General features: G+C 38.7%; 1 protein-coding gene across 1 annotated transcript in view; it reads right to left on the bottom strand.

Annotated features, from left to right (window-relative positions):
* Nucleotides 1-207: 207 nt before the first annotated feature.
* The window catches only part of LOC142015815 (scavenger receptor cysteine-rich domain-containing protein DMBT1-like), a 135,463-nt gene continuing 114,037 nt past the window's right edge, over nt 208-21,633 (bottom strand). The window contains 7 exon segments of the mRNA XM_074999617.1: nt 208-386; nt 1,005-1,276; nt 2,553-2,941; nt 3,685-3,857; nt 5,190-5,401; nt 5,743-5,890; nt 19,716-20,181. Coding sequence (XP_074855718.1) covers nt 208-386; nt 1,005-1,276; nt 2,553-2,941; nt 3,685-3,857; nt 5,190-5,401; nt 5,743-5,890; nt 19,716-20,181 — 1,839 coding nt within the window.

Here is a 21,633-nt window from a genome sequence, read left to right on the forward strand (position 1 = left end):
TTATTTGGATGTTTTAACCTCAGACTCACCTCTAGCCAGAAGTTACCAGAGCTCAAGAGTAGCCTCATTAGTGCAAGTTTTTTGTACTTTCTCACTGAAATATGATTTGTCAGACAAAAATTTTTGAGCACAACAGCTAAAAATAGGATACATTAGATACATGGCCTGAGACAGCACTGTCTGCCAGATGTGAGTGCCTTTAGCATCTCACATTATCTGGTACGGTGGCTGTTTCCTCATCTTATTTTTCAAAAGAAACCCAACAACAGTGAAAACAACAGCTGAAAGCACCACAACCATAATAATTGGAGTCGGGGAATGATCAACAGTAGCAGTAAGAGAACCATAGGAATCTGCTTCTTTCTCGTGTTCAGAATAGTCCAGCTCTGCGAGTCAAGAGAAAAAGAATCTGTTACATTTTGTTCTCTGTTCCAGTTATTGCCAGGGATATCAAGACATGAGAACCTGAACTAAAAACGTTACATTCTAGGAAATCAAATCAATTTCACACGACATAGAGGATTTCAATCCATCTTTGTACGAGCAATGATTATTCCATGAACAACAGCAAGATCATTTTAGGTTCAAAATTAAGAAAACATCATAACTAGCAAAGAACTCGGGAGTGTAACAATTTTTTAGGGAAGATTGGGGATTCGCTTTACTGGAGGTAGTCAAAACTAGATATACCGACCACAATGCTGGCAAAATTTGGGGTTAATTAAATCAATGAAGATATAATAGATACTCATTCTTCCTGACTCATTGATTCAGTTAGCATTTTTCAGACGTACAGATTAAAATGATGGGTTTCAAAATGTTTAAAGAAGGAACTAACATAGATGTTGTTAGTTTATAAAGGAGTTGTTGATAAACCAGTAAAAGCATTGCTGCAATGTTAGAAATTGGAAGTAAATTGATACGCAAGGATTTTGTGAAGCAAAATGAAGAGTGATTTACAGACCCATTATACCAAACACAAGTGAAGTATTTACACAATTTACCATCTTTCCTGTTCTCAGTGACATGTTTCCGAAGTTGAATCGGTCCAACAACAACATCCACGTTTTCTTGGTCAGAGCTTATTGCTCTCTTGGACCTGGTTACACAGCCCTGGTAGCATCGGGAAGAATAATCATATGCCCTGCATATCGCCATTTTAAAGCGCAGGTAAACTGATGAATGATTGTTGAAAAATGTGAAGGCATTAAACTTGAACCGAATGGTGGAGCTGTAGGGTGAATAGTATGTTCCATAGGTAGGATCTCTAATGCACCTAAAATAAATAAATGAATCAATCTCATGCCTGCATTTCCAAAAATATAAATTGCTGACATCAACCACGCTCTGTGCAACACAATTTTAAAATATTAATGCAATAAGAACAGAAAGGGAGAAAAATATGTATTTGTAGTAAAACTAGAAAATGAAAGAGGTTAAAATTTTGGCAGTGTCTTGTTTGAAAGCAGAACATATAAAATTCCTTTCTCTAATTCATCAAGAAATTTATGTGCATGCCTTAGCGTGGGAATTGTTTTATTAACTCATGTGCTTGAAGCTAACCTTGTGCATAAGTCTTTGTAGGATCAGGGACCAGGACAACCAAGTTGTGAAGGAGTCACCTAGAGGCAACTAATCTATGGAAAGAGCCCAGTACAGCTTATTTATTTCTCCAGACTGTGATGCTTAAGATCTATGCATAGCAGCTTATACAAACAATATTGTTACTGTTAATGGCAAAATATAGCCATGACTGAAGCTCATAAGTAGAACTGGCTGAAAAAACCAAGTTCCGTTTCACACATTTTGAAATTCGTCATATTTCCAGTGCTGACAGAAAATGAGATATTTCTATTTTTTTTTAAGTGACACCCCCCCACACATGAGAGAAAGCCAAACCAGAAGAGCCAGGGCAAACAGCCTAAACACTTGGCTTAGATTTTTGTCTTTGTCTTAGCTGTGAAACCACATTCAGTCACAGTTCTGTCAGAACTGATGTATCTCCATGAAACATTTCACCGTTGATGAACACCTCTGTTTTCGACAGAAAAAAGAAAATTAGTCAAATTTTATTTCTACTCATTCTACTCTGAAGGGCAGGGTCTGTCTCTTTATTAATTGGTTATATAGCTCCTAACACAATGGGACCTTGATACCTGACTGAGTTCTCTAATACTACTGAATATGAACAATAATGATACTAAATTCCTTCCTCCATTCTGTGCCACTCCTCTGATTGCTGCTTTGGGTGGAAAAAGCAAGTAACAATGTTACCAATAAAAGTCAGCTGCAGAGGTGCATCACAGAACAAGATTCTAAGAATCTTCACTTTCTTTGCAGAATTTCCTAGCACCAGAATTCCATACAATGCATTTTGGTTCAGTTTAACCACCATGGAGAGAAACTCAGTTTATCTGTTAATAGATGGCTATTATTTCAAAGTTAAGGTGGACAGTTTGCATTGTCCCTCTTCAGAATATTCCATAAAGAAAAACAATTACAAAACCACAAGTACAGATTCATTGTAAAACCATTATTGAGAAAGTCCTTACCCGCTCCTGATAATATCATAAGCTACTGTTGTAAAATCATTGGGATCTGGTGATGCAACACACGTGTCCAGAAACAACACCAGATTTGAGTCAGAGCTGTTAATTGAAGCTTGAAGGAATAAACTCTGGTTCAAGTTAACGTAGTATGGAGAGTCATACACTGGCCATGAGAAGGTTGGTGAGTTGTAAAATGAAATGCTCACATCGTATCTGCTGTACTGTGTTTCATTTACCTCGTTAGCACCCTCAGCAACATACATTATTTCTTTCCACGTGTTCTGGAGCATTTTGCAGTTGATGTGCAAGTGAAGATCTTTTTGCCTTTTAATTATGTAACCAGAAGAGATTGATTTGATGACATTGGAATACATGATAGTATTGCTGTTTCCCTGTATGAGACATTAAGTACTGAATTATCTAATACAGTCAGAGTTTTGCCTGGGGTCACAATCACCATTAGGCTTACTAAGATTTTGAGGCACCCAAGAATAGCATGTCCACTAAAAGCTTTGCTTTCACTGGTGGTATTTTGAAAAGAAATGTGACTCTAATCCTTTCTGTTTGCACTGCATTTTAAAGAATATTGTCTGTACACTATGGTAATTACATTGAGATGTGAAAAATATTTTCATTTAACCAAAATGCAGGCAAGTTAGTTAACATTTGTACAAAAACTAAACATGAAATGCACAAAAGTCCTGATTTAGTAAGGTGTTTAAACTTGTGTATAACCTAATGCACAAGAGTAGTGCTATTTGAACTGGATGCTTTACATGAGACATATGTAAGTACATTGCTAACCTGGGTCCTGAGTAACTATCAAGTGTTTTGACTATTCAAGAACATCTGCTCAAGCCTGAAAAAGTCTATGAACATGGGTTGAGATTGTTCACGTACCTTCCCTGGCCCACAACATTTCCTATGAGGTCAAGTTGCAATAAGTAAGGTGTTGTCTTCACAGGGGAGAAGAATAGGGGGCCCTGGTCACTGAATCTGAACCTCTAGTTTTTGGTTTACTCAGAGCTCCTAGGAACCACAGAGAAGGTGTCTGCTCATGACATTTTTTAAAAATGAATTCTGCAGTTTGCACAGACCCCTGTTCACTCTGCTTGCCAAAAAATCATTTTCATACCTCTCGCCTTGTGCCACAGCCATTGTATGGAATGTTGAATATAATATAGTTTGTTGTAATGTTTGGCTTACAAGAAGGATCATTCAAGTTGATGTTCTCTGAACTGTAGCCTTGTGAGTGGAGATAGGCTCTGTTAACAACTGCGTGCATGTATTCTGGCAAGCACAGGAGAGCTGATGGGTGGATAAAACATATATGAGTGCATTCAGGCATAGAATAATAATTAAGTGTTAGTTATAAATATACTTCTAAGAACTCTATGTATGATGGTAGAGGGGACAGTTTCATAAGACAACATGATTTCACTGCTCTTCTGCCTTGATTATCAAATTATGCTCAAGATACTTGTGGCTCAGGCTGCGAATGACAATCAGTAAGAAAATCTGCAAATAATGATTCTCTGCTTGTGACCACAAAAAGTCTATCATCAGAGTTAAGGATTGTATGAATCACAGTTACCATAGGAGACAAAATTCTGGAATCAACAGAAAGTCCATTTGAAAGTGCTCACAATTTTCCTGGAGTAAAATTAAGGACACTATTCCCAGGACCTTTATTAATGAAATAAACTAAAACCTGATCTTAAACAGAAGGGGTGGTGAAGAAAAACAATAAAAAAAGAGAAATCACGTTGGTCAACAGCACTTATGCTACCACAAATTAGACTGATCAGCCAATGGAATTTACTACTTATGTACTTTTCAAAATAGCAAAGGGTTGCAAACTCAGTGGCTGATATGACCTTTAGTTAGCCTTATGGGGTACAGAGATAACATGTGCCAAGGCTGCCTCCCAACAGTGTGCATCAAAGTGATAGTCACTCATTGGGGACTAGGTCCTACATAGTCTTTTCTTGGGCAAACAGCACATTGAAAGAATAGGAGTTTTCCTGAATCAGGTCTTAAGCTTTGAATGGCGGTTGTGAAAGGCGTTCAAATTCACTTGCGTTCACCTCTGAAACTGAAGATGTGGACAAATAGTAGGAAATTAAGGGTAAAGTACTAAAAGCTATGAAGGATGTGCAGGGTATGAATCTAAATGTAATTAATTCTAATACTAAACATGTTTCAGGGAAATGCTAAACAGGCATTGAGCTCAGATAAATAATAATTAGTGAGTTGGGGAGAGGACATAGGACTGACTCATGCTGTTTAAAGATGGGTGTCAGGTGAGTTCTGCTTGTGTCAGGACTGGACTCAGACCCAGAGAGAATGGAGCAGTCAGGTTGGGCAAAGAGCCATAAGTAAAAGTAACAAGATGAGACGATGAAATGGTAAACTTAGGCTGAATATCAGAGCAAATGTCCAAAATTAATTTGATAACAGCAAAGTTTTATATCTAAACAAAGTCAAACTATTGTCTGAAAGTAATGAAAAACTGAAGTTTGACAGTGAATGGTACTATACTGAAGCGGCTGAAATTAGTCAATGGTTATTTAGCTAATAAAAATCAATAAATAGACTGGCCTGTTGAAAAGCAAGGCTCTGTACTCAACATGAACTTACTAGTATTCTGATCTGCCGGAACAGTGTAATAGTCAGCACGAAACCCTCTGTTTGTAATAGTCCAGTCACTGTGAAAATGAACTGTCATCAAGTTTGAGGATGATGTATATGTAAAATAGGAATTATAACAAATTTTTCCCAGTAAAGGAGAAGTATAGACTGGTCCATCATATATCTCAATATAATCATATTGGCATCCACTACTTTGTAACCTGGGGAATAAACATGGATATTTTGTTAATTATTTTGTAAACTTCTATGGGGTTATTCATCATACAGAAGCAAAGAAATGTCAGATTAAACTTTGCAGGTTGCAGGGTGTTTCTGATATTGTCTTAATTTGCATCTTGGGTGGTATCAACCCCTTTGTTATGATTCAGAAAGGAAAAACAAATAATACGCATACATTGGAATTTTCACTTTAGGCTTACCAGTCAATTAGACCTGTTAAACCCTATAGAGAAATTTCCTTCAACTGCAGAGGGTACTAATTTGAAAAATACTTGACTCTGATCCCATGAACTGCCCAGGAAATGACTGATTTACTTACGACATATAGCTAAATGAAAGTGCTACACGGTAATTGTTCTTTGCTTCTATTTCCCACACACAATCTGCATTGTCTGGATAATTTCCAGGATAGAATGGACTATAAAATGTCCCAGATGAATACTGAAGGACACCACCACAAGTATATTTTGCTGCAGAATAAAATATAAGAAAAGAAAATGCATACGAGTCATTTATATTTGTGTATATTTGTATATGACTCATCAGTCAGAGCCAAAACCAACTGAAGTTAAAGGAAAGCCACCCATAACTTCAATGGACTTTATAAATGGTACTCTCTCATCTGCATCCCAAGAGCTATGGAGTCTACTCACAGTCCCATTTAAATGCTTCAGCATCTCAAGATAAGGATATAGCTGAAGACAGAAATGGAAATAGCTAAATGGATAGAGCTGAAGACAAAAACTATGAGCCTAAGCAACTGTTTAGGGAAGAAAGAATTTGCCTTATTTCCTCCAATAACATTATGTCAACAGTTCGGATTAGAAGTGAATTTTTGAAGAAGCGCATAGTGTACTGGGGACAAAAATGGCACTCTGAATCAAAATAGCCTCTGCAGTCAACTTTGGAGCATAATTTTTACTTCATGCTGAGCTTTTAGTGACATAAGTCTTATAAATTCCTCCTCAGTTTTGTCTCTGATGAACACATACAAAAAAGAGAAGAACTAGAAAGTCATTATTTTGATGAGGGACCCCCAAATACACATCTTGAGTTTTTGGGGGTTTTTTAAGGGTTTGATTTTTGCTCTGGTGCAGAATGAAAACAAATTTCAAAGCCTGAGAGCTATTTTCCTGACCAGAATTCTTGTTTTCCAACTACAGCCTCTTAAAAGAAGGGTCACTACTGTACAGGAAGGAAGCCTGGTGTTATGGAAATGGCATAGGCTCAGGGTTTCAAAGTACCTGGTTTCTATTCCCCACTTTGCATTCATATGATTTAGCAACATAATCCCTCCATATGTCAACACTGTAAACTAAGACTGATATACACAATCCTCTTCTGTTATCCAGAACCACAGGGAGAGCCTGGGGTCATGACAGGGTACTGGAGGATGCGAAGGATGGTAGAACACAAGGGAGCAATTCAACAAGTGTACTAAGAAAGCTTTATTGCCTAAACTGGTTTTGCAATTTTGACCTTTAAATTGCTTTTCAATTTATCCTCACTCCCATTTCAGTTTGTGTGCCAACTGCACTATGACACCAAAAGCTGAAGTATCAAAACATTTCTAGCACAGAATGCCATAAGAAACATCTTAGTAAAGCTAAAATGAGTCAGCACTCACCAGTGGTTGTGTACCAGGACCACAATGAACTGTACCCTTTAGAAAGGTAACGGAAGCAAAACCAGAGCCTTGTGAATTTACACAGGAGTGGTAACATGAATATTGCCTTAGCCAAATCCCCACACTAAAGTATCAAGGCAACAGAGTTCCTCAGTGAAAAAGTTGGAAGAAGTCTTTTGTGAAATATGTGCAATCTCTTGGCATTTACTGAAACAGGTGACACCGGCATCTTCAGAACAACCCAGTTATGAGAGACCCATGAGGACAGTTCTATAGACTGTGTCTTGGAGAATCACTTATTGGGATGCTTGGCAGAAATGCTAATAGGCAATCTAAACATGAGGATTTTTTTCTCTTCTAGGGAAAGATTCCTGGAACTGACATGACAGTGAGTTGGATGAATTGAGGAATATTGTATTTACTCTCCACACCTCAGTGTTCTGAGGACAAAATAATGCAAGAGTAGGAGTGAGTAATGGACCTGTACATTCAACAAATATCCAGAGAAACATTTTTCCTGTATAATGTTTGAAATGAACCCATTGTTTTACTTTTCAACCTGTTGTTTCTCTCATTTCAGTTCATGTGGCCATTCTCCTGTAAAACCATAGGCTTGAGTTTCCCAACATTTCTAATACAGCACCTTATTAGAGGGAAACATATTAGTGAAAGAAGAATGAATAACCACTTACGAGCTGTGTCCCGAGGCCATGATGGAGTGAATCTTGATGCTCCTGCAAGAAGATAAAGCAGAAGCATAACTGATCCACTATCTACAGCCAAGCGTTAAGATACAACAAAATCTGCTCCCATCACACTGATAGGCCACATCTACACTCGCCCTGTCCCCCTTCCAGAAGGGGCATTGTAATGAGTGGATTGGAAGATGCTAATGAGGCATGGATTAAAATATCTCATGCCTCATTAACATATCCCCATGAGATCTCACTTCCAGAAGACTCCCTTCCAAAAGCAAAACTGCTATGTAGATTGGGCTCCTTCAGAAGGACAAGAGGATCCTTCCAAAGGAAATTCCCATTCTGGAAGACCCTTCTTCTGCAAAAGTTTGAGGAAGAAGGGTGTTCCAGAAGGGGGATTTCCTTTGGAAGGACCCCCGACATTAACTGCCCATACTAGTGACAGGCAGCCCTCCTTCTGCCTGCCTCCACACTCTCACTGCTCCCTCAATCTGAGGAAATGGGCATCCAATGAAAACTCATGACCTAATAATTTTATTGGTCTCTAAGGTGCCAGAGGACTGCTAGCTATTTGTGAAGTTGCAGACTAACATGGCTACACTTTTGAGGCTGAAGATCTATGGTGAATTTTCACAGGAATGGCAAAACACACACCCCTTCTGACAAATTCCAAATCCCCAATCCAAATCATGAGGCAATGGAGCACTTCAAAAAGTTGGAAGAATTTTTTTAAAACTGATTAAAACAACGTTTTCCTTCATCTTATTTTTGAAACAGCTGTAATATTTTAGTTGAAACTTGTTAAAATGCATCAGCCTCTTGCACAAATGGATTTAAGCCTTAATGGTGAAGTTTGGCAAAGTCATAAGCAACTGAAATTTCAGTTCTCCTGGGAAGTGTTAGGCATTCTCAATTATAGGTGATGCTACCAGCTTTGCCTTCCATTTCAATGAAAATTCTGTATATATGTATTCAGCATTTTAAAGTTTATGATATGATGGACAACATGCAAGTGGTAAGTTGATGGAGATGTTGTATATCCAGCAGCTGTACGGGTGAAATATAAGAAATTATAACTTCAGTTCATAGAGTTTTGGAGCTGGGCAAAACTTATAGGCCAAAACTTTTTTCAGCAAATTGCAGATTTGGCTACATCAAAACACTGTGAAATTAAACCCAATTTCAATTTATTGGTCAATTACATTGACATTTCAATCAGTCCACTAAGAATATATATTTTTTAAAATATCAAAGAAATTTTTAAGTTAAAATTATCTATTTTCATAATTTCCTTATCATTTTTAAAAACTGTTAAACTGGCTGAAATCAAACCAAAATGATATGATTTTCCTCATGTTTAATATGTTGAATGATTTGAAACATTCTTTTCTCAACATTTTGATTATTGCACCTTTGAAGTATTTGGTTCAGATAAATGCTCCATGAAGTTCAGTAAGTGTCATTATTCTTATTTTACTGGTAGGATGCTGAGGCATAAGGAAGCTAAATGGCATAACAAAATCAGGCAGACAATCTAGATTTTCAGGCTGATATTTTGCCCCTCACTCCTCACTGTAGGATTCTAATTGCAATGTTAAGTTACCAGAATGGAAACCTGACCCTGTCTGACAGATGTTGCCCTTTCACACACCAGACTAATATCACCATTACTGGACTCTCCTTGGGTACCTTCTCTGACTCGTCTTTCTATACATTTATCTTTATGCTATGCTGATACAATGACACTCAATGGAGAACCAACTGTCTTGCTGGTTGATGCATGGAACTTATGCTTGAGGAAGTTGGAAAGTGACCTTTTCAGTATAGGATCCAGTTCCAAAAGCCATATTTCATATTTTGAAACCTCTGCAATGTAAAACACCTTAGACATGCTGAAAAGCACATTAATTCACCTGCAAACTCTTGGTATTAACCTGAGCAGATGACATCAGCACCGTCATTATGACTACAGTTATGAGAGAGCAGCCCTGCATGAGGACAGTCCCACAGACTGTATTCCCATCCCCTGCAACTCACATCATCCAGGACAATATTTCCTGAGCCTTGACTGAAACAGGCGTTGGTCTTTGCTGCAACTGCATATCCACATTCAAGCTGCCTGCACACAAGGTTTTCATCATCGAGATTCCAAGAATTATCACACACTGTCCCCCCAGAATCCTGCATAATACACTTCATCATGACCTTCGCATCTACTAAATGAATTCACCAGTCTCAAGGCCAGCCCTGAAATAGCAAGGCGACCATTAACAGCACACACGTTAGTTCTTTCCCTCTTGGTAACACTGTGACAAATTGAGATCAATTGAATCCACGCGTAGAACCACAATAGACCATTTCTGAGGATTATATGTCCAGATCACACCATGCACTGGATCAAGCTGATGTTGAATTCCAAATAAAGTTTAGTAAATCTAAGGCAAGGCAGAACTCATCATTTGGTAGGGTTCTTGCTAAAGGAAATGGAGCGCTTGCTGTAGCAAAACAAAGGGACAATTTCTGATCACACATATCCTAAGTGTACTGAAGTCAAATCAGATTAAAATTTGTAAGGATTATTTCTAAAGCAGGGTATCAAGCCTCTTACTGGAGAATGGATTAATTAGCCTTAGTGCCTTCTTTCATTCATGGTGTTCATTTTAATAAAAGTAATCTCTTTTTTCTCATTGTGTTATTCATAAGCTCATGTTGCTCACAGATATTACCTCTATAATTAGTGGCACAGGAATATTTTTAAGAGGGTGGGTGCTGAAATCCAGCCCCCTTGCCTCTGTCCACCACCCACCCAGCTGAGGCCAGGAGCAAATCCCCAACATGCAGGGTCAGCAGCTGATACCCAGAGCATGGGGCTGGCAGCAAAGTCTGCTGCTGTGCTGGGCAAGCAGCAGAGCCAGCAGTAGCTCCTCTGCCCTCCACACCTCTAGTTTACATGCCTATGTCTGAACTTTTTTCCTCTGCAGATATCATCACACTAGTAATTCCCTTCCAAAATATGCTGAAGGGCCACATATTAACAGACCCAAGAGTGCCCTATTGTCTCCTGGGGTCTGATCTATTAGATTCTGAGCAGAGCGGCTAGTGGGCAAACTAAATGTGAGGTCCTTGTTCTCTCCTAGGGTGGGAGTAATGGAAGAGAAGTGAGACAATTGGATGGATTAAAAAAATTCTATTCACTCACTTTTTCAGTGTTCTGACAGAACAATATGCATGAGTAGGATTTGGTAATAAACATGTAAAGATAAGCAAATGTACTCAGAAATATTTATTACCTATAGCATATTTGGAATTTGCCCTTGGTATTGGTGTTCAACCTGTCCTTCCTCTAATTTCAGTTCATGTGACAATTGTAATATGTAATAACAGGTTAGAATTTCCAAATATGTCTAGAACAAAACTCCAGCAGAGAGAAACATCTCAGTGAAAACAGAATGAGTTAGTACTTACCATTTATGTACCAGGGCCACCCTGGAGTAGGTCTTGGTGGTCCTACAGGAATGCAACAGAAGCATAACTAAAGACCTACAGTGAATTTCCACAGGAATAGCAAAATTCACAGCCTTGTTGCCAAATTCCAAATCACCACACCAAATCAAGAGTCAGAGGAGCACTTCAAACAAAATGAAGAATTATTTTAAACTGGAAATCTGCATTTTCTGTAATCTTATTTTTGAAATAGCTGAAATGTTTTAGCTGAAACTTGTGAAAATGTATTAATCTCTGGCAGAAATGTATTTGAGCTTTAATGGTTGAACTTTGGTAAAGTAATAAGCAAATAAAATTTACTGCTATGGGAACATGAGGCATTGTTTCTCCAAGTATTTTCTCCAGTCCTGGAGCTGGGTAAATGTTTTAGGCCAAAGCGTTTTTCAACAAGATTGCATATTTGGCAATATAAAACATTGCATATGTCTTGCCAGTTTCAAATTCCTTGTTCAACCAAATTAAAATATCTAACATTCAGCTAGGAACATTTCTCTTTGCAAATCTAAAGAAATAGTTCTGTTTTTTTTATTTTTTGCATGTGAAATGCCTTTTCAAGTCAAAGTGTCCTTAATTTTTAAAAATACTCAGACCTGAAAAAAATATCTGAAATCAAACCAAAATGTTAGGATTTTGTTGAAATAAAATATTTTGAGATATCTGGAACATATTCCAGCTTTTTAGTTACTAAATTTTTTCAATATTTGGTTTCTGAGCCAAACCAAAAATGATTTTTGACACTTATAGCAAAGGAATAAAATCTAGAATGAACTTGGATCTACTTATGAACATTTGTTGTGTTTGTGACTTTAGACACTGCATGGGTTTCTTGAAAGATATTGCTTTCAAACAAGTAGAAGAAAATTTTGAAGGTACCATGTTTGTAATATTTTAAGCATTATCATAAAATATAGCAAATATGTGCTTGACTACCTATGAGATCAATGACAGCATTCCCAAAAATGTCACCTCTCTTGACAGCAAAAGATAACAGCTGAAACTTAAATAGCCTTTTTCATCTCTGCAACTATGTCTACAAGGCATGCTGATGCCATCAGGGTCATGCAAATGAGGGTGCTCAACAGTGCAAATGAGGCTCTACTCTACAAATCATGTGCCTCATTTGCACACTCTTGCACGATCACTGGCCTGGCAGAGGCTTCTCTCACCACAAAACTAACCATGGAGACAGGGTTCTCTCGATCAAAACCCTCTTGTCAAAAGCTCCTTATCCCTCATTTTTGTCAGGACTCCATCTACACAGCTTGTTTTGTGGTGAGAGAAGCCTCTGCCAGGACAGGAATCACATGTGAACATGCAAATGAGGCATGTGATTTGTAAATTAGCCTCCCTATTTGCATTGTTGAGTGCCCTCATTTGCATGACTCTTCCAGCAGCAGTGTGCAGTGTAGGCGTAGCCTGCATATATCAGTGCTTAATAAGCATCATTGTCCATTTTTTGCCTGTTGTATGACTGAGACATAGAGGAGAAGCTAAATGACATGGCAGAATCATGAAAAAAAATCTAGATCTCCTACATCCTACTTCCATCCCCTGACCAAGCTGAATCAATCTACTTTCATGGGACATGTGGTTAGCAGAAATGAAACTAGCCCCCCGTGCTCCTCTCTGGCATATCAAATAAATGCCACAACTACTTTACCATCCTTGGGGGTTGGGTTGGTTTGGTTTGGTTTGGTTTGACATGGTTTTGGATTCACTGGAACTAAAAGGCTGGCTGTATGAAGCATGGGACTCATGTTTGAGGAAATGGATCACATGATGTTTACCTATTCTGTTCATTCCTTCTGAGACACCTGACTTTGGCCTCTGTCTGAAGGCAGGATAGTGGGATAGATGTACTTTTGCTCCAACCCAGCATGGCCATTTTTTCTCTTTTTACAGAACTACAGACATGTATATAGTAGATTGGCGCAGAGTTAGTCTACAGAAACTAAGCCCCTCTGCACTGGACAAGGAAAAGTGGAAGGAAATAGTGAGAGAGGCATCAGACACCAATGGGCGCTGAGCCCATGGTTGTTGATGGTGATGGTGATGAGAGTAACTTTAAAGCGCTACATGGCTGCCGTTTGTTTTGTTAGAATACAGACTAACACAGCCACCTCTCTGTTACCATTCTAGATATATGTGGGGTTAGCATATTTCAAGTTCCCAAAAAAGCTAACACAGCCCGGAGGGAACTTGGGGTGGGAAATGGGGAAATGTCAAGAGAGCTGGAAGATGAGGGGCAGTGCCACACCCTGTCATGATGATGGCTGGCACAATACAGTGACACCTTTGACATTCAGTACAGGAGTGAGCTGGAGCCTCAGTAGCCAAGATCTGGTAGCTGAGGCTTGCAGGGGAATGGACCAATCAGCTTCAGATAAAGTAGGGAACCTAATCAGGAAGTGGTCCAGTCAGGGCTCCTTCTGAAATACAGTTTGTTTGCTTTCCAAAAACTCAGACATTTCTTGTTATTTTAAACCAAATCCGCCCCTCCACCCTTCAGCATCACTCAGCTATATGATAAACCTAGGTTACTGAATTGTAAAATTCAGTTTAAAAACTGCATTTTATATTTAAAACACTTGCAATGTGACTTCCAAAAACATCTTAGACATGGTGAAAAGCAAATTGCATGCCAATCGTTTACCTGGACGATGGCTGCAAACTCTGTGTATTTACCTGAACAGATAACACCAGCATCACAGTTATGAGAGAGCCATCCTGCATGAGGACAGCCCCACAGACTGTATTCCCATCCTGTACAACTCACATCATCCAGGACAATATTTCCTGAGCCTTGACCATAACAGGCACCAGTCTTTGCTGTAACACCATATCCACATCCAAGTTGCCTACACACAACATTTGCGTCATTGAGCTCTCAAGACTCATCACAGACTGTCCCCCAAGATCCTTGATAATAAACTTCAATGTAACCTTCACATCTGCTAGGTGAATTCACCAGTGTCAAGGCCAGGCCTCAAATAGATGCAAGGGAGTTATTATTAACATATTAATGATAGCCTTTTCATATCTTTGTGGCTGCTGGGATGAACGTAATCCATTTGTGGAACACCAGCTGACTGCTGCAAAAATTATGTAGCCAAATCATATGTCTGGGTCAAAGTTCGAAAAATATTGAAAATGTTATCTCAAGCTTGCATACAGAAAGATTGCATTTCAACTACCTGTTACCACTCAAGGAAGGAATCCTGGAATCATCACAGATAGTCCTGTGAAACCCTTTGCTCAATGTGAAGTGCAGTCAAAAAAGCTAACAGAAGTGTTAGGACCCATGAGGAACAGTATAAATGGTAAGAAAGAAACAATCATAATGTCACAATAAAATCCATGGTACATCAACATCATGAATGCTGCTTGAAGTTCAGGTCATGCCATCTCTAAAGAGATTTTTCAGAATTTGAAAAAATACAGAGAAGTTCAACAAATTGATAAGAGCTGAAGAACAAATGCCATATGAGAAAGGATTAAAAAGACCGGGATTGTTAAACATATAAAAGAAACAATTAGAGGGAGATATAATAGGGATTTATAAAATCATGAATAATACAAAGAACTTGAGTAGAGTGATGTTATTTGCCCCTTCACACAACACAAAAACTTGTGCTCATCAGATGAACTTAATAAGCAGCAGGTTTCAAACAAAAAGATTTCCTTCATGATACAATACACATTTAACCTGTAGAACTCATCAGTACAGGATGTTGTGAAGGTCAAAAGATTTAACTGCTTTCAAAAAAGATTGAGAAGTCCATGGAGGAAAGGTCTATCGATGGCTCTTAGCCAAGATTGTCAGGGACACAACCCCATACTCTGAGTAGCACTAATCCTATAACTCCAGAAGCTGGTATAATTAACAAACCTTCTGGGTGTGGATCACTGTCCCACAAAGCAGCACTAAGGCTTGGCATACACTAGACCTTACAATTGACAGCAGATACGCAAGTCTAGCTATGGCAATTGTGTAGCTAGAATCGACGTATCTGCAGTCGACTATTAGGTCTGTCCTCACTGAGGGAGGTTGACTGGAGCATTTTGCTTGTACAGCTCCCTTGCTCCTCACAAGAGCAGGAGTACATGGGTCAACTGTGGACCCCTGAGAGATTGATTTTGTGCATCTTTACCAGATGTGTGAAATCGAACTCTGTGAGATTGACCCTGAAATGGGTCATGCTCCTGTTAAGTGCAGACGTACACTTAGACCACTTAAAGGGAGAAGGAATGAGTTCAATCTACTCCCTGAGCTGAGATGGAGCTGGCTTTTAGCTCAAGCTGTGGAGGTTCATGAACTAAGTTCCAGTGGTCTCAGGTTCAAGTCTGCCTATTGGTGGCTATACTGGGAAGAATGACAGGAGGTGCATTATTTCTAAAGTGCTGTCTTTTGTTCATTGCCTCTGAAGCATCTGGCCACTGTTAAAAGATGTTCTTTGGGGCTGGACAGATTACTGATCTGAGCTAGAATGGCAATGTTTATGATCAGGTCGATGGTGTTGAATCCCACTGTAAAAGAAGCAATTTTCTTAAAACAAAGTGAGACTGCACTTATTCAGAGTGGTGTTCACTGGAGGGAAATGTGTGTTTGCTCTAGCAAGACAAAGGCACAATCAGAGAAGATATTTCTGGTAATGATAGTGGATCCTGCTATTATGCTATCAAAGAGATGATGATTCATTATACTAGAAATCACCAATAATATGCAAGAGCAGAGTAACATTAAATCATGCTCTAAATCCCCACCTCTGAATGCACAATGGCAGCTTCAGAAAAACTCTTAAACAATTTAAAGTGAGATATATAAAATCAACACAATAACAGTAATATGCTTAGAACATTCATAACATATTGCATACTCAGAAGCGTTACAAACAGCTGGTTGGTAGGGAATGCCTTCAGAAAGTCAGACCCACAAGTTCAAATTCCTGCCCAAATGAGTAATTATTGATACAAAGTGGAACAGCTTCCAAAGAATCAAAGAAGAGCGTGAGCAAGTCCCAAACCTAGTGTCCCATATCCCAGTGCCAAGAGTATGCTGCAGGGAAGTGAGAGACAAAGTCAAATCCCTGTTCCAGGTAAGACAACAAGAGAATTGAAGCAGAGTGTATTACAGCCCAGGTGAGTGCCCTGAATGCTGAATTTATTGTTCCTCCTCTTGCCATTTACTAAAGATTTTTTTAAGAATGAAATTCTGCATTCATTGTTCAATCAAATCAAAATTTCAACCATTCTGCTAGGAACATATCTGTTTGCAAATGGCAACAATGTATTTCATACTTTTAGTGTGAAATGCCTTTTAGTAACAGTGTCCTTTTTAAAAAAAAATACCCAAGCCTGTAAAAATATCTAAAAATCGAACCATAATGTTCTGATATCTTTCATATGAAATAATATGAATTATTTGAAATATACTTTTCTCAACCTTTTGATTTACTCCAATTTTCAAGTATTTAGTTCAAATAAGTGCTTCATGAAGTTGAGTAAGTCTCAATATTCTTGTTTTACTTGTTGGGTGACTGAGACATCAAGTAGCTAAGTGGCATAGCACGTGAGTTAGTTCCTTCTCTCTTGATAACATAGACAATTGGGATCAGTTGGATCCAGTTGTGGAAACACAATTGATGATTTCTGAGGATTATATGTCCAGATCAGATCACTCATTAGATCAGTATGATGCCGAATTCCATTGTAAAACCCCCCAAAGTTTAGTAAAGGTAATGTGAGACAGAACTTACCATTTGGTATGGTTCTTACTGGTGGAAATGGAGTGCTTGCTGAAGAAAGACAAAGGGATAATTAGTGAACACACAAATCTGGAGTTAACTGATGTCAAATCAGATTAACACTTCTAATGAATATTTCTAGAGCACTCCATCAAGAGTCTTATTGGAGGACAGATATATTAGCATTAGTGCTTTCGTTCCTTCATCGAGTTGTTTTAAATAAGCAATCTCTTTTTTCTCTCGTTATGTGTTCTTCACAAGCACATATTGTGCACAGCTATCACATTAATAATCAGTGGCACAGGAACATTTTTAAGTGGGTGGGTGCTGAAATCCACACCCCTTGTCCCTGTCTACCACCCACCCAGCTGAGACCAGGAGCAAATCCCCAGCATGCAGGGTCAGCAGCTGATACCCAGAGCATGAGGCTCACAGCAGAGCCTGCTGGTGCACTGGATCGGTAGCAGAGCCAGCTATTGCATGGGACAGCAGCTGGGAGCCCAGGGAGTGCTGAAGCTTCCCCCGCCCCACACACACACAAATATCTCATTCTCTCATCTAAGTCTATACTTTTTCTTGTACAGATGTTATCACACTAATAATTCCCTTTCAAATATGTTCAAGGACTGTATATTAACAGTCATAAAAGTGCCTTACTGTCTCTTAGGCTATCTCTGGATTACAGGGATTTGTTGGCAGAAGTTTGTGTCGGAAGATACCTTGTGACAAAACTTCTGTCGACAGATTGTGTCCAGACAGCAGGGTGGATCAAAAGAGCAATCCACTCTGTTGACAGAAAGCAGCTGGACTGCCCAGCAGCTCTATTAGCAAAATGGCCACCTGGAACCACAGAAGATAGCATTGCGCAGCATCCCAGAGGACATTTTTTGTTGATAGAAGGCCCGCCAGAACACCCAGACCGACGTTTTGTTGATTGATAGCGCAATTCTTCCTTGTGGCAAGCAGGCTATGGTTGTTGACAAAAGCCCTGTGTTCTTTTGACTTAATCTCAACAGAACACTGTTGGCAACCTGGACACTCCACCAGTTTTGTCCACAAAACAGTATTTTATAGACAAACTCTTTAATCTAGACATAGCCCTAGTGTCTAATCTCTTTGGTTCCAGGCAGAAGAGCTAGTGGGCAATCTAAATGTGAGAAGCCTGATCTCTTCTAGGACAGGAGTGATAGAACACTAGTGAGAGAGTTGGATGGATTAAAGAAAACTCTATTTACTGACCTTCTAAATATTCTGAAAGAACAATATTCATGAGTATGAGTTGGTAATAAATATGTAATGATAAACAAATGTATTAAGACATTTTTATTCCCTGTAGCAAGTTTAAAATTTGCCCTCGGTATTGCTATTCCACCCATTCTTCTGCTAATTTCAGTTAATTTGACAATTGTAATATACAATTATACACTAGAATTTCCAAACATTTCTAGCACCAAACCGTAGCAGAGAGAAACACCTCATTGAAAGCAGAATGAGTTAGTACTTACCATTCCTGTACCAGGGCCATGATGGAGTGGATCCTGATGATCCTGCAGGAAGGTAACAGATACATAACTAAAGAGGTCTGGTGAATTTTCACAGGAAAGCAAAATGCACATCCTTGTTGCCAAATTCCAAATCAGTACACCAAATCAAGAGTCAGTGGAGCACTTCAAGCAGAGGGAAGAATTATTTAAAACTGGAAACGGCATGTTTTACTTAATCTTATTTTTGAAATAACTGAAGTGTTTTACATGAGACTTGCCAAAATGTATCAATCTCTGGCACAAACGGATATGAGCTTTAATGGATGAATTTTGGCAAAGTAACAAGGAAACATGACACATTACAGCTCCAGTTATTAGATTACTAGATCTGGGCAAAAGATGTTGGCCAACATTTTTTGAGCCCAATTGCATATTTGGCAGCACAAAATATTGCACAAGACATGCCAGTTTCAAATACATTGTTTAATCAAATTAAAATTTCAAACACTCTGCTAGGAACAAGTCTCTTACAAATGTTAAAGAAATATTTAATTTTTTTTATTGTGAAATACGTTTTACAATCAAAGTGTCCTTATTTCTGCAAAATGCCCAAACATGTAAAAATATATGAAATCAAACCAAAATGTGATGACTTTATTCATATATAATATTTTAAATAATTTGAAACATTCTTTTTTCAACATTTTGATTTACAGAAAATTTGAAGTATTTGGTTCAAATAAGTGCTTCATGAAGTTAAGTCTCATTATACTTGTTTTACTGGTTGGATGACTGAGGTGTAAAGAAGCTAAATGGCATAACAAAATCAGGCAAAAAATCTAGATTTTCTACCAGATATTTCCATCCTCTGTTGCCACTGCAGTATTCTATTTGCAAAGTCAAGATAGCAGAACAGAAGTCTGACTCTGTCTGACATATGCTGCCCTTTGCCACTTCAGACTAATTATCATAATTATTTGAATCTCCTTGGGTGCCTTCCCCTCCTTCTCTTTTTATGTTTATATCTTTATTCTATGCTGGTACATGACATTCAATGGGAAACTAAATAGCTTGCTGGTTGATGCATGCAATTTATGCTTGAGGAAGTAGGAAAGTGGCTTTTTTAGTACAGGATCCAGTTACAAACATACTATTTCATATTTTGAAACCTCTGTAATGTAAAACACTTAGCTATGGTGAAAAGCTCATTCATTCACTTGCAGATTCTGTGTATTTACCTGAGCAGATGACACCAGCATCTTCTGCATGATGGCAATTATGAGAGAGCCAACCTGCATGAGGACAGTCCCACAGACTGTATTCCCATCCTCTGCAACCCACATCATCCAGGACAATATTTCCTGAGCCTTGACTGTAATAGGCATTGGTCTTTGCTGCAATCGCATTTCCACAACCAAGCTGCCTGCACACAACATTTGCGTCATTGAGATCCCAAGAATCATCACACACTGTCCCCCAGGATCCAGTGTGATACACTTCAATGCGACCTTCACATCTGCTAAATGAATTCACCAGTCTCAAGGCCAGCCCTGAAATAGCAAGGCGATTGTTAATAGCACACGAGATAGTTCTTTCCCTCTTGGTAACATTATGACAATTAAGATCAATTGAATCCATGTGTGGAGCCAAAATGGACCATTTCTGAAGATTATATGTCCAGATCACACCGTGCACTGCATCACCCTGATGTTGAATTACAAATAAAGTTTAGTAAATCTAAGGTGAGACAGAACTTACCATTTGGTAGGGATCTTGCTGAAGGAAATGGAGTTCTTGCTGCAGTAAAACAAAGGGACAATTTCTAATCACACATATCCTGAGTTTACTGAAGTCAAATCAGATTAAAATTTGTAAGGATTATTTCTAAAGCAGGGTATCAAGCCTCTTACCGGAGAATGGATTAATTAGCGTTAGCGCCTTCTTTCATTCCTTGTGTTCATTTTTAATAAAAGTAGTCTCTTTTTTTCTCTAATGGGTTATTCATGACATCAAGTTGCTCATAGATATTACCTCTATAATCAGTGGCATGGGATTATTTTGAAGAGGGTGGAAGCTGAAATCCAGCCCCTTTGTCCCTGTCAAGCACTCACTCAAGTGAGGCCAGCAGCAAAGCCCCAGCATGTAGGGTTGGTCACTGATACTTGGAGCATGGGGCTGGCAGCAAATCCCACCGCTGCACTAGTTCAGCAGCAGAGCCAAATGTTGCGTGGGACAGCAGCTGGGAGCCCAGGGCATACTGCAGCTCCCCTTCCCAGCCCCGCACCCCTGGTTCCTGTGCCTATGTCTATGCTTTTACTTTTGCAGATAGAATGATGCTCGTAATTTCCTGCTAAAGTATGTTGAAGGACTATATATTAACAGTCAGAAAAGTTCCATAACTGTCTTCTGGGGTCAAATATATTTGGTTCTGGCTGAATGGAGAGTGGACGAACTGTATGTGAGGAACTTGCTCTTTTCTAGGCAGAGAGTGATGGAACAGAAGTCTGAAAGAATAATACACGTGAACAGAATAAAAAAGCAGTCAAGTAGCACTTTAAAGACTAACAAAATAATTTATTAGGTGAGCTTTTGTGGGACAGACCCACTTCTTCAGACCCCATGAAAGCTCACCTAATAAATTATTTTGTTACTCTTTAAAGTGCTACTTGACTGGTTTTTTTTTTGTTTTGATAGTATATAGACTAGCATGGCTTTCTGTCTGTTACTATTCTCACATGAACAGGAGTGGGTAATGGATATGGAAAGATAAACAAATGTACTGAGAAACTTTTATTGCCTGTAGCAAGTTTGAAATTTGCCCTTGGTGTTGCTATTCAGCCTGTCCTTCTTCTAATTTCAGCTCATGTGACAATTGTAATATAGAATCAGAAGTTACGATTTCCAAACATTTCTAGCACAAAAACCTAGCAGAAAGGAACATCTCATAGAAAGCAGAATGAGTTTGCACTCACCAGTCATGTACCAATACCATGATGGAGTGGTTCGTGGTATTCCTGCAAGAAGATAACAGAAGCATACCTAAAGACCTATAGTGAATTTTCACAGGAATAGCAAAATGCACATCCTTATCCCAAATCACCATACCAAATCAACAGTCAATGGAAGACGTCTAACAGATGCAAGAATTATTTTAAA

This window comes from Carettochelys insculpta, chromosome 7 (genome assembly GCF_033958435.1).
Source record: "Carettochelys insculpta isolate YL-2023 chromosome 7, ASM3395843v1, whole genome shotgun sequence".
In the NCBI taxonomy this organism is placed as follows: Eukaryota; Metazoa; Chordata; order Testudines; family Carettochelyidae; genus Carettochelys; species Carettochelys insculpta.